Source organism: Hypanus sabinus, chromosome 11 (genome assembly GCF_030144855.1).
Source record: "Hypanus sabinus isolate sHypSab1 chromosome 11, sHypSab1.hap1, whole genome shotgun sequence".
In the NCBI taxonomy this organism is placed as follows: domain Eukaryota; kingdom Metazoa; phylum Chordata; class Chondrichthyes; order Myliobatiformes; family Dasyatidae; genus Hypanus; species Hypanus sabinus.
Genome location: NC_082716.1, coordinates 58,614,635 through 58,627,895, shown reverse-complemented (window position 1 = coordinate 58,627,895; position 13,261 = coordinate 58,614,635). Strand labels below are relative to the sequence as shown.

The following is a 13,261-nucleotide window of genomic DNA, read 5'->3' as shown; positions in this document are numbered from 1 at the left end:
TAGAAGTGTATTGCCAACGGTGCTGGGTCAAAATACCAGAACTCCATTCCCAAGATGATAGAACCACCCTATCACAAATTTTGAGGTTTACACCACCTTTTAAACCTTAGCAATAAATGTTGGGAATGCCAGAAATAGCACCTGTGATCAATCGCAAGTCATTTGGCTGTACTAACTGAAAAACCTGTCACATGACCTATGGCTCGTTGATCAAATGTGGTTGAGACTCCAGAAATATAGAACAGGACAGCACAGGAACAGGCCTTTCACCCAATGCCAAATTAAAGTAAATCTCTTCTGCCTGTTCAAGATCCATATCCCTCCATTCCCTAGACGTGTGCATCTACATATACAAAAGCCTCTAAGTACAACTATCATATCTGCTTCCACCACTACCCTTGGCAGCCTTTTCCAGGCACCTACTACTCTCCTGTAATGACATTTTCCCTCTCTCACCTTATATTCATGTCCTTTAGAACTTGACATTTCTACCCTGGGAAGAAGATTCTCACTGTCTATGACTCATAATTTTATAAACTTCTGTCAGCTCTCCCATTCTAGAGAAAAGAACCCAAATTTGATTTCCTTACTCTTATTCTTACTGCTCAGACCAATAAAGCCAAACATAATTTCTTTACTGCCTTATGTGGCCACTTTCAGGGAGCTATGGACCATCCTAAAAATTGTTAACTAGACAATACAATTTTAAATAACCATGGAAATCAGTACTCTTATCAATAAGGACTGTGGAGTACCCTCCTCAAATTTAGCTGCATGGAGAAATTGTACAATTATAAGGTTTACACGTGCATGATTTTGCTCATTTTTCTCTCATGGCTTTACTATCATGTCTGCAAATTTTCTCCAAAGTGGAAAAAAAATTAAGATGGTAGTGTTAAAATTGCAGTACAGCTGTAGGGAGCAGGGAACAGCAATGTAGTAAGTGCTTCCAGAGATCTGCATGCATTTTTATCTTCATTATAGACTGACTTGAAATGAATGGATAATAGTTATAATGTCCTGGAAATACTAGGCATCATAATGATAGTCTTGCAAGAATAGTACCAACCCAGACACTGCAAGCTGTATTAACAAGTCTATCCCTTTAATTCATTCAGCGCCTTATATTGGCAAAGTTAAATATTTCATTTCCTGCTGAAAATCTGAAATAAAACAGAAGGTGTTGTAAACAGTAATGTAACAAGGTGTAAATGTAAAATAACATATTTTACTGTTGTGTTTGGGGGATTAATATTGGCTAACTGAAAATAAGATATTAATTATGAGCCCGAGGAAGCCACTCACTCCTTCAAGCCAGGTCTGAGTAACAAGATTATGGCTGATCTGACTTTAAACAGTATCTTGACAATCTGAATGCTCTCATCATATTTACATAGATTTGATGAGATTATCTATGGAACATTTGGTAAAGAAAGGAAGACTCAAGTAACAATGAATCAGAAATTGGAACGGATCAACCGCATGAAGAAGAGCTACATTATGGACAGGTTCTCTGGTGAGTTGTTTGAAAGTTTCGTCCATGAATGAATAGCTGGATTTATGCAAGGAGGTTAGTAATCCTTTATTACTTTATCTAATTAGATGACTTGTCTTCTTTATAAAAGGTGTAGGTGATAGTTTGTCAGTCAACAGCATCATAGCTAAATCCAGTCTGAGTGGATTTCACATTTACCATAAAGTTTAACATATTATTTGGAGTGAGGATTGTTGTTTAATTTCATGAATAAAATCAGGAATAAATCAGTGTATTGTATGGTGCCAAGCATGATACTGAACTACACATTATCCCAGAAATTTAATTCCCAGTTTGTACTGAGTGTTGGTTGAGATGATGATGATGCTATAATGATCTTCTTTCTGGTTAAAGGTTAAAAGTTAGAAGAGAACATGAAAATAAAATACCCAGTTTATTCTACACAATTGAAGATAATCAAATAAAATGTCTTGGAGTGTCAGATTATTTGGCTCACAATGGTCATGCTTAATGAATTAATGAATGGTGGTACTTTATTTACAGAGGCTTCAACTTCAGTACGTCCAGTTCTATCGATGAACATCAAAGCAGAGCAATCCAACACTTGTGCAAATGAGGAGGATCTATGGACCAAAGAAGTAGATAATTTAGTGAACTGGACAACTGGACTCAATGTAGATGAGCTGGAGGATGATTGAGAAACAAAAAAATTCCAAATCCTTCATGAGCCCAAACCAGTCTATAAATACACTATGTAATCATTAAATGGTTTTTCATCCTTAGTCCAGCTCGTTTCTCACATTCACCCTCTGCAATATTCTGATGATTGTTGCTTAATGGTAGCTTGCAAATTAAAACCTCCTTCAGGCATTGTTGCCACTGCTGTTTCAGGAAGCAAAATGATTTGCAAGCACCAATCAAGTCTTCATAGTCCTTTGTCAGCTTGCTGCTATCAATAACTTTTTTTTAGTGTTCTTAGGTATCTCTGATAACAAGAATATTTTAAAAAATTAAATGTGTTTTCAAAAATTTTATAAAAGTTTAAAAGATGAACAATATATCACTTAACAACACATTAGAAGGGAGTTGAAAGCCTTAAGTTAGTTTAAAAAAAACTTTTCTTGAACTTTCTTTACAATGCAGTTCAGTGCACCATTTCAATTGAATGGGGGTGTGCTTTATCCACCAGCCACAGGTACCTTGAAGCCAATAGGCTAAGACAAAGTCCCTTGACATAACTGAATTTGCTTTACACAAGTATGTGAAATGTTCGATATTTTCCATTGCCCTCCTCCCATGTGACTATGTCTTTGACTAGAAGATCTGGCATGAGATTAAGGAATACTTGGAGATTTGTCCTGAACTGGGCTATGTGCTGAATGGACTGTTCCAGGACACGCACAGTGAAGCAAATATCTGGTGAGTGAAACCATCAGTGCAGTGAAAGGTACTCTTTAGTATGCTGTAAACTCACTGATATTTTCAGGTAAGATGGTGTCTTTCGCAACACACACAAAATGCTGGAGGAGCTCAGCAGGTCAGGCAGCATCTGTGGAAATGTATAAACAGTTGACTTTTTGGGCTGAGACCAGAACTGGAAAGGAAGGGGAAGATGTCAGAATAAAAAGGTGAGGGGAGGGGAAGGATGCTAGCAAGAAAGTGATAGGTGAAGCCAGGTGGGTGGGAAAGATGAAGGGCTGGAGAGGAAGGCAAATGATAGAGTGGATGAAAGGGAAAAGGAATGAGGAGGGGACTTGGGGAGATGATAGGTAGGGGAGAAAAGTTAAGAGGCCTGAGTGGGGAAAAGAAGAAGAGGGGAGGGGGAGGGTATTTATTTTTTAGTGGAAGGAGCAATTGATATTCATGCCATCAGGTTGGAGGCTACTGAGATAGAATACAAGGTGTTGTTCCTCCATCCTTAGGGTGGGCCGCTCTTGGCACAAGAGGAAACCATGGACCGACATGTCAGAATGGGAATTAAAATCTTTGGCCACTGGAAAGTTCAGCTTTTGGCAGATGGAGATGGAGGTGCTCAACGAAGTGGTCCCCCAGTTTACGATGGGTTTTCACCAATGTAGAGGAGGTCACATCAGAAGCACTGGACACAATAGACAACAGGTGTTGTGTTGCGTCACCTAGAGGGACTGTTTGGGGCTCTGAATGGGAATGAGGGAGGTGACTGGATTGGTGTTGCACTTTAGCCACTTACAAGGATAAGTACCGGGAGGGATGAATGGATAAGGGAATCACAAAGACTGTGTTGTTCATGACTAGATGGTGCAAAATAGCATACTCAGAAGCCCAGGACTGTGTGCTGAGAGACACATTTGAAGCAGTAAACAAACATTGCATGTGCTGTTTAAGCAAGGGCCACAGCTTTAGGCTTCACTGCTATACAAATGCAAAATGTGAAATCTGTTCTAATATTCCATGGACTATTTGCTTTACAGTTGTAAATGAATGATAACTGATAATGTGCAAATATTGAATAATGGAAGTAACATGATGTTATGGGATTGTTGATTTGAGCATTCTTTTCTACATACCTTTTTTATAAATAAAGTTTACAATTTAAAAATGACTGGGTTTCACTCTTGACCTTACATGTTCATCAGACCATAAGTACACATGACTTCAGATCTGGCTGAACCATTCACAAGTTACTTAGTATACAATAACAGTTTACAAGGATGATGTTATACCAAGCAGATTATTTCATGATCATACCAAGGAGTAATGAAAATAAGTATTTGTTCATCAATTAATTGGTAAACTGCGGAACTATGTGTGCCAGCAAGCACAAGGTGGTGGGTGAATGCAGGATAGGGCGAAGGAGGCCAAGTCTGTCTTGGAAGATTCAAGTACAGCAGTAATAACTGGTGAGTGAAAGGAATAAGCAGTTAAGACAAAGCAGACTCCTCAGTATAGCGAGTCATTTTTTTATGCAGTTATAGTTCTATGTTCTATTACTAGTCTTGGGTCCATTCTTCTCTCCCTCAAACTGATCATAAAATACAATCATGTTATGGTTACTGTTACCCAGGGGCACTTTCAGAAATGAGGTCTTTAACTAATCCATTGCAGAATACCAATTCTAGTTTGATCTACTCAAGGACATGCTGTATAAATACAATATCCCCAAAATACTGTATGGACTCACCACTTAAGCTTCCTTCGCCCATCCTAAAATCACCAATGATTATCACCTTACTTTTCTAGTACATCTCGTTATTTCTTCTCATCTGATCTACCATGGAGTTGCTATATCTGATCAAAACACCACGCCTTGAGTGACTTTATGCTTTTATTATTTCAAATTTCCATCTAAATCACTTCTTCATCCTGCTTTCCTGAACATAAACTATTCCTCTCTATTGTATTAACAACATCATTAATTAAGGAAGCCTTTACCTGGTCTCCTGTCATTCTTAAATATAATGTGCCTTTAATATTCAGGTGCTGATCTATGACAATCCTGCAGTCATGTCTCTAATGAGTATCAATATTATTTATTAATTTGTTTTCACTCTCAGAGAATCTATTTATTTTAAATTCAGGTACAATCTTTAGTTTTGTCTTTTTTATTATTTTTGCAACCCCTGCCTTACCTATTGCTACTTTAACATTAGTATTCTCTGTTTCTCCTTGTCATAATCAGTTTTTCATTTCCCATGTTAACAGACAGACATACTTTATTGATCCAGAGGGAACTTGGGTTTCGTTACAGCCACGCCAACCAAGAATAGTGAAGAAATATAGCAATATAAAAAATAATAATAAGTTAGTCTCGCCAAGGGGAAATAAGTCCAGGACCAGCCTATTGGCTCAGGGTGTCTGACACTCCGAGGGAGGAGTTGTAAAGTTTGATGGCCACAAGTAGGAATGTCTTCCTATGACGCTCAGTGTTACATCTTGGTGGAAGTACTTTTCTCTTCAGTTTTCTCTCATCTCTTTGAATCACCACATTCTTGCAACTTTGACCCTTTATACCCACTATTTAGTTTAAAAACTTGCATCCTCTCTTTCTATTCATGTGTTGACTGACCCCCACACAGCACAGCTTTAACTTTCAACCTTTCAACAATACTGGTGCTGGAGGCTTATGAACCAAAAGCTCTTCTGCCACACCTGAATATGCCATTCTCTATTAGTCACAGAAACAGGCCTTTTGGCCCCCTGAATGATCATTCAGCATATTTCTGTTTACATTAAGACTACTCTAAACCACTTACAAAGTTTGTAATTATCCCAACCCTCACCACCACCAATCCTGTCCCCGAACTGCACAAATTACAGTGACAAATTAACCCATCAACCCTTACACGTTTGGGATAGAGAAGAAAACAGAACACCTGGAGGAAACCCATGTTGTCACTGGGAGAATATCAAACCTCATCCCAGACTCTCTTACACAACGTCACGATTATATGTAGGTCCCTGGATCTGTGAGACAGAAGCTCTACCAGCAGTATCACTGAGTTAATTGTCCTGTGCTAATTTGCAAGTGGCTCATGTAAAAGTCATGGAAAATGTGGGTCTGGAATGTACCTGCAATACAAATATTACACAGACAAATGAAGTTAGGACTCACGTCAGGAAGTTAGCTACACATAGTTTTCAAGAATGATAATGGAAACGGCACTCTTGGAATTATATAAGAAATAGCTAGATGTTATTATGCAGGACGTACAGAGTACTTTTGGATGGATACAGTAACATAAGTCAAATAACCTTTTTCATTTGTATACAGCTGGTGTTTTGCAAGGAATGGGCCTGGTTTGTGTTGACATCAACTCCTCACCCAGGGGTTTGTATCTAAATTCTAACTTGAACATATTACTTCATTTTCCTTCTTTAGATATGCTGTTTATATTTTAAATATTTAAATAAATTTTAATATATTTATGGGTAAAGCCCTCCCCTCCATTGTGCATATCTACATGAGATGTTGCAGGAAAGCAGCATGCATCACCAGGGATCCCCACCAACCACACCATGCTTTCTTCTTGCTGCTGCCATCAGGAAGACGGTACAGGAATCTCAGGATTCACACCAGCAGGTTACTACCCCTCAACCATCAGGCTCTCGAACCAGAGAGGATAAGTTCACTCAATTTCACATGCCCCATCATTGAAACGTTCCCTCAACCTATAGACTCATCTTCAAGGACTCTTCAACTCATGTTTTCAATATCCTTTGTTAACTTATTATTTTTTTATTTTCACATTTGTATAATTTGTTGTCTTTTGCACACTGGTTGAACAGAAGACAAATGGTCCTTCATTGATTCTATATTGGTTATTATTCTATTAAGGATTTTATAGAATAAACCCTTAATCTTTATTAAGGATTAGGCCTGCAAGAGAAGGAATCTCAGGGTCTTACATGGTGACATATATGTACTTTGATAATAAATTTACTTTGGACATCTCTCCGTTGTCCAGGAAGCATATGTGAGGAAGAGCAATTAAGATATTTTTTTTTTGCTTGTGAAGGATTAATCACTAGAAACTGTATTACTGTTGAAAAAATACCTGCTTAAAAGTAATTCTAATAATTTAAAAGGTAAGAAGTAGAAAAATTCCTTGCAGTTGTGCTTTGTGTCTTGCATGGCCGATGGTTAGAATCTTTAAAATGACAGAGTCCAAATGTCCTCGACAAACCTGGGATTGTGTAATTGAATTCACACTCTGGATTTATTAGTTTCTGGTCTAAACTTCCAAACCTCTCTTGAATTGAAGAGTTTTAAAATTCTAGTTGACTTTTTCAACAGGACCCAAAGCCAAGTGTGCCAAGGGTTATTGAGGTTCCTGCTAGATCACTGTAAACCTCGCCAGTACTATGATTTGTTTCTAATAAGCCTGATGATGTGTTGCGAGATGTTGGGATTTCTATCTCCCTAGCTTCCATTTACTCCTGGCGATTGGTCTTGAGCTGTGATAAAATTGTCTACACTCCCAGCATCAACTTCAGACCCTGGGCCACGGCTCACGACAAAGAAAAATGCGGCATTGAATAGTTGACGATCAAGACCTAGGAACGAACAGGGGTGGTTTACAAAACTGAGAAACAGCAATCACTAGGTCAAGCGCTCCGTTAGGGGGGAACATACATTCAAAAGCGAGAGAGAGAGCCGAATCGGAGATGGAAGGTGGTGGGGCCTGAACAGTCGAAGATTGAATTAACATTCAGCACCTGAAGCCAACTGGGCTTTACTAAACACATGGAATAATTCGAGTTCCAAAATGCAAGAGTTCTCACCATCAAACTAGATCACAAATAGTTAAAGAAAATACGCATTACATTCAAAATTAATTAAAAGGGTATTTGAAAAATTCCTCCACAAAATATAATTTAACTGTGCAAAAGTAATAAAAAAAAGAGACTTTTTTTAGAGTAAAGATTCGATTATCTCGTACAGTTAAGGCTGCCATTCGATTTTCTGAGCCGGAAAAGCTTGATAAAAAAAAACATTCGATTGTAAATTGAAACCACAGACGAGAAAAGAAAAGCAAACCAGCAGGTTTCCAAGTCTGCCCAGGCAGGTAAGCTCCATAGGATAAGAGGGGATACCCGGTTTGCAGCAAGCAAACATATTCAACATTTTGAAGAATTTGTTGCAATCTGCAATTTATCACACAAGAACTCGGCGGATAAGTACTCCTTCTATTTAACATCTTGCTCCACATTTTAACAATTTCTTATGTTCTCAGTAGATTTTAAATGTGATTCGGCATCTCCCTTCACCGATTTGGAAATAAACCATTCCCAAAAAAAGTGGAGTGGATTATATTCTTTGAGTGGAATGGATTTGCAAATATCTTATTACCTGAAATAAAGTACTGGAGTACCTCACCAAGGAGAGGGTGATAGAGCGACATAGAGGTTAGGTAATGGCATGTTTGTGTTTCTAAACCTAGCGGGTTTTAGGAAGAACGAAGACTTTAAAGAGTAAAAAAAAAGTTGCAGATCTGTAGAAAAGGATGAATAAAAGTGGATAACAATGAGATTAGTTTTGAATTCAATGCAGTGAGAAAAGAGAGGAAGAAGAACATGGAGGATGGTGCATTGGTAGTTTAAAAGACAACAAAATGGGAATGTTTGGAGGAGAACTAAATATAAAGCCATTGCAAAAATAGAAGATAAGGTAGATCGTGTCGGAACAGAGAGGTTTTGAATGCGAATCATTCCAAAGGAGACACATTTTTCTTGCATCTTGTGTAAAAGCCCTGGAGGAGTTTCAACAAATACACTGCCCATAAAAAATGTGGAGGCAGTGTTCATGTTTTGTATTTCATTGCGTTAATATTTAACGGGAATGATTATTAAACATGTGTCAAAAATGACAAAGTGCATTTCCTCCGCAACCATGTTTGGAATTGATTGCATTTCGTCAGGGAGGTTGCCATGGTTATTTGCTTGCCCGATGCGGAGATCCAGCGCGGATTTTGCTGCGATCTCTGCTGCTGGAATCCAAGTGCTTTTCTGCCAAAGAGTGAGCGGCAGCGTGTCGTGGGATCCGCACAGCAGCAAAGTACGAGCTCAGAGAATCTCCGTGGAATAAACATTTTTGTGTATTTTGTTTACACTTAGTGGGGGAAATAAAGAAGGATGACTTCCATTTGGAAGGATTTGTGCATTTGGTTGGCATTAGGAATGTGGGCCACAGTTTTTTAGCATTGGGGGAAAAGTTTGCCGCAGAGTTTGAGAAGTTTCTTGTCGCATCCACAGTTTTACATCATGGCGAGAGGGAGCCGCGGATGCGTTGAGATGGGAGCTGGACTCTCGGCCTGGGCACCGGCAGCAGCAACTCCCCGGCGCCGCCGTGCCCGCGCCTACAGCCCCCCGAGCGTTTTCCTCGTTGCCCCCGTGTTCCTGCTGTTGCTCCGGTTCATCTCGCCCGGATCCGCCGCCCCGTCGGAGTCCGGAGACTTCGCCATCCTGGAGGAAGCACAAGTTCTCGCGAATCAGATGCGAATCCTGGCCACCAGCGAACTTGGAGTCTTCAACATGCAGGTAAGGACGTGGGTTTTCTTCGGGGATGCTGTCCGTCTGCGGAAAAAAATGGGGAATGCATCTTAATACTACAATATTCTGTTTGGGAACCTGCTCCATAATTCTGTCGTTTATTATTGTCTAAGATCTTGGGTGCATAAGTTGCTTGAGAAATCGCACCCATTGTTATTGGCAAATAGTATAGGTGCAAGCGTTTTATCTCGTTTAGTTAATATATGAACTGGTGTCCTACTGGTAATTGGAGCGCAGCATATTGGCTCCTGCTGTCATACTGATCATATGAAATTAATCTTTACTCATTCCAAAGTTAACCCATTCTAATATACTGTCTGCCATTGAATATCCTTCTTTTCGCCTGTGAAGTCTCAGTTTGCTTTTCGCTCACTGATCCCAGCAAAGCTCATGGTTGTTCCCAATATTGGATGCAGTCTATTCCCATTTTATAGAAACGCAGTCATTTATCTTTCATCCCGTTGCCCCATTTGCCTTTGTATAGGTTGTAACGCGTTAACCCATTTCCAGCCATTGTTTGTTCTCTTCCATTTATTTATCGACTTTTCTCAATTATTAGTTACCCATGTCTTGAAATCTTGTATCTAAGCTTGATATCAAGATACAACATCTCTTTTATCTTCTTGAACGTAATTCCTTGTAAAATTTATGTTTTATACTTTATTTCTTTCTTTTAGACCCATCATGTTTGGAAGGCATAATGTTGCACGATTGAGGATTAAAGGATTTTGGGATTGTTGGGTGCATCTGACCTGTGACTTCTCTATTCTGTTATCCCAAGCATTACAGGCTTTGCTTCGGTGATGTGTTAGAGCTGCTGCTGTTTGTAGTCGGATGCATTTAGAATGTTTCAGTGATCCGTTTCTCATCATTTTGTAGTTTTATTTTGAGCGTTCTTCCAGATACTGTCACTTTGTACTCATCACAAATGTATTTAATACTGCTGGTTTTAAAATGTATATAAATATGCATCAGCATTCTTTCACTCGCAATGCAAGGGTGATCCTCCATTTAAAATGTATGCACTCTTTTGGTTTATTCCTCACCTACAGATGTCAGTGACAAACAGAAGGATGGATGGCATCCTAAATCTGTATGGGGCTAACAAAAGGTGAAAGCAAATGGGCTTGGCAGTCAAAGAGGTGTTAAACTTGCTGTCTCTGTGTGCCACTTTAACATGTGGGACGATTTGCATAGGTGGATGAAGGTCTGTCCCTCTACAGCCCCCCAGTTCACTCTGTTTTTGTAAGTCAGGCGTCAGTAAACATTGATTGGCATTTTATTATTTGTATAATACAAAAGACAGGCTTGAAGAACCCCATCGATTTAGGTGCTTGGTGTAGTGTGAAAAGGTATTAAACCAAGATTAGGAAATCCAAGATTTGAATCCTGATCTGTACACAGTTGGTTGATCACAGCCAATGCAGCGGCTGAGGATGGGGGGGGGGGGGTGGTGGGGGGGTGGTGTTGATATGTTGTATTTCCAGGATGGGAAGGGGAGTATTAACTGAGTCTGAGCATCTGATAACCATTGACCACTGCTTTAAAGTATGTGGGTGGTATATCCTTGATGGTGATGACTGAACTGATAGTCTTTTGACTGGCTTGAAAAGCAAGATACCAGATCAAACATAACCACCTTTGAGAGAGGAGTTCTATGTATTTTCTTCTCTCTAACTCTATCCAAGTGGGCAGGTGTTGATAAAAGCACAAGGTTCAGGCACAGTATTTAAACGTGAGTAATTCTCACAATAATTTGTCTTCCTTTTAAGCACTTGCCTTGCGAGGAATCAAATACAGCTTTCAGATTTATTTAACTTGCTATTTAAGAATGGTATTTTAATTTTGATTATGTGTATAACTTGGATCCTAAAATTGTAGTTTCCTGCAGGTGCTAATAGGCATAATGTAATTTATTTATGGAAACTAATATTACACTGGATTACTTTCTGCCCTCCTTCTGGAAATGCTGATCTCTCCAGTGATAGATTCACAAGTATGCCCCCCCCCCCCCGCCCCCATGGCGGTTTCTGATAATCTGCGGAAAGTGGCAGTCATTGTGTGCAGGCATGGGTGCTGCGTACTACTGAACTATTTTACCGTGGTGTGGCATTTGAGCCAATCTCACTATTCACTGTTTCAATCAGCAATAGATTTGTGGGGATATCAATTGGCAGCAGCAACCATGGATGATTTTACATTAACTGGTGTAGCGGTATGATGAGAGTTAGCTAAATCAGTATAAATCAAAATTGAAACTGGAATGCAGTTCATATTTTACAGATTGTGCACGCTTTTAGAAAAACCAACAGTTCTTTTCATTGAGTGAGCTGATTCTCAATATCTAAGAGCTCATTCAGTGTTATGTTGCACAGCTAAGAAGCTTGACAAAATAGATTTCATTTCATGCATGAGGATTCTAGAATAAAAAAAAATTGCTCATACTTGAAGTGTCATACACTCTGGTGAAGATGTCCAGTAGCAAGAGTCAATGCCTTAGAAGAACGTGTGTAACTTCTCCTGACAAAAATTGAAGTCTGAACAATTGGGATCAAGCTGATCATTGGAATTCCGTAACTTAATCTGAGCTAACTATCAGAGAGAGTCATTTCTTGTGGATTTGCCGGTGTTTGTTTTATTTGACTTTGGTTTTGTTCTCAAGCTATGTGACAGTCTAATAGCATATCATTTGAAGAACTCTGTAAAAGCTAGAATAAATCTAGATACTAAACTTTTCCTCAGTGTCTTGAAATGCTCAAAGGGCTCGTTTAGGGTTGTTTAGCCCTGTGGTGAATAAATGGTCTGACTGCAGTTCTCATTTGTGGTGAATTAGCCAGCCTGCGCTGTTGGTCAAAGAGAGCATTTAATAAGTACCCAAGAAAATGCAATTTAAAAAATAATTTGCATTTATTTTTAATCATTATAATCACAATACAATGGAAAATGTGGATGTGTCGCAATGCAGGCTGAGGAATTGTGTGCAAAGGATTCTGCTCAGGTTTTAGGATACAAAAAATGGAAGCAGAGTAGCAGCTTGATTGTTTATAGACTAGTGGCCATCTTTGGTAGTTACTAGAGTAGATCACGTGTGATAATGCAGAATGGCCCCACTTGCATACAACCTCCCAGGGTATTACGTCTCCTTCAAACATTGTCAATATACGTTAATGGTGCTTGTCTGATGGAACATGACAACTCAGTGGACAAAATCGTTGTTTCTCTGGTGTTATGAAGCTTAACAATTTAATTTGGAATTTAGTTTCATTAAAAGGTGCTGCCCTTTGAAATAAGGCACATTGTGCACAAGGGAACAGGGAGAAATCTTCCATTGTACATGATTGCTAGTTGATTTGGTTCCAATTGTAATGTCATTCAGAAAGGTTATTTTGAAAAATGTCACCATTGCCAAAGACCGGATTTTTTCATCTTATTTTACCATGACATTGTTCCATGAAATGCATAAAACAAAGTACATTCAGCAAGTCCTGGAGGAACCATTGTTAGAATCCTGGGGTTTGTGAGAATAAATCAGAATTTTTAATCGAGCTTTGAACTGCAACATCAAAGTGCTCAGAAATCACTAATGATGTAAGCAGTGTCATATTAGCAAGGACTGACATTTCACTTCAAACACCAAGAGCACAGCTGTCTGAGGCAGATATTAAAAAATGTATATGCTGGGCAAGGTGGACAGGCTGATAATTAGGATTCCTATTAGCAGACACCAGTCTGAAAGCA

At 39.1% G+C, this 13,261-nt stretch overlaps 2 protein-coding genes across 3 annotated transcripts in view; both read left to right on the top strand.

The window, feature by feature from the left end:
- Positions 1 to 4,076, top strand: part of LOC132401991 (ubiquitin-conjugating enzyme E2 U-like) — a 56,123-nt gene extending 52,047 nt beyond the window's left edge. For both annotated transcript variants that reach the window (XM_059984408.1, XM_059984407.1), the window contains exons 10-11: positions 1,398 to 1,516; positions 2,039 to 4,076. In XM_059984408.1, the coding sequence (XP_059840391.1) occupies positions 1,398 to 1,516; positions 2,039 to 2,193 (274 nt within the window). In that variant the 3' untranslated portion in view covers positions 2,194 to 4,076. The remainder of the gene's footprint in view (positions 1 to 1,397; positions 1,517 to 2,038) is intronic.
- Positions 4,077 to 8,952: 4,876 nt separating this feature from the next.
- cachd1 (cache domain containing 1) overlaps positions 8,953 to 13,261 on the top strand; it is a 185,343-nt gene continuing 181,034 nt past the window's right edge. The window contains exons 1-2 of the mRNA XM_059984386.1: positions 8,953 to 9,029; positions 9,227 to 9,511. Coding sequence (XP_059840369.1) covers positions 9,236 to 9,511 — 276 coding nt within the window. The 5' untranslated portion in view covers positions 8,953 to 9,029; positions 9,227 to 9,235. The remainder of the gene's footprint in view (positions 9,030 to 9,226; positions 9,512 to 13,261) is intronic.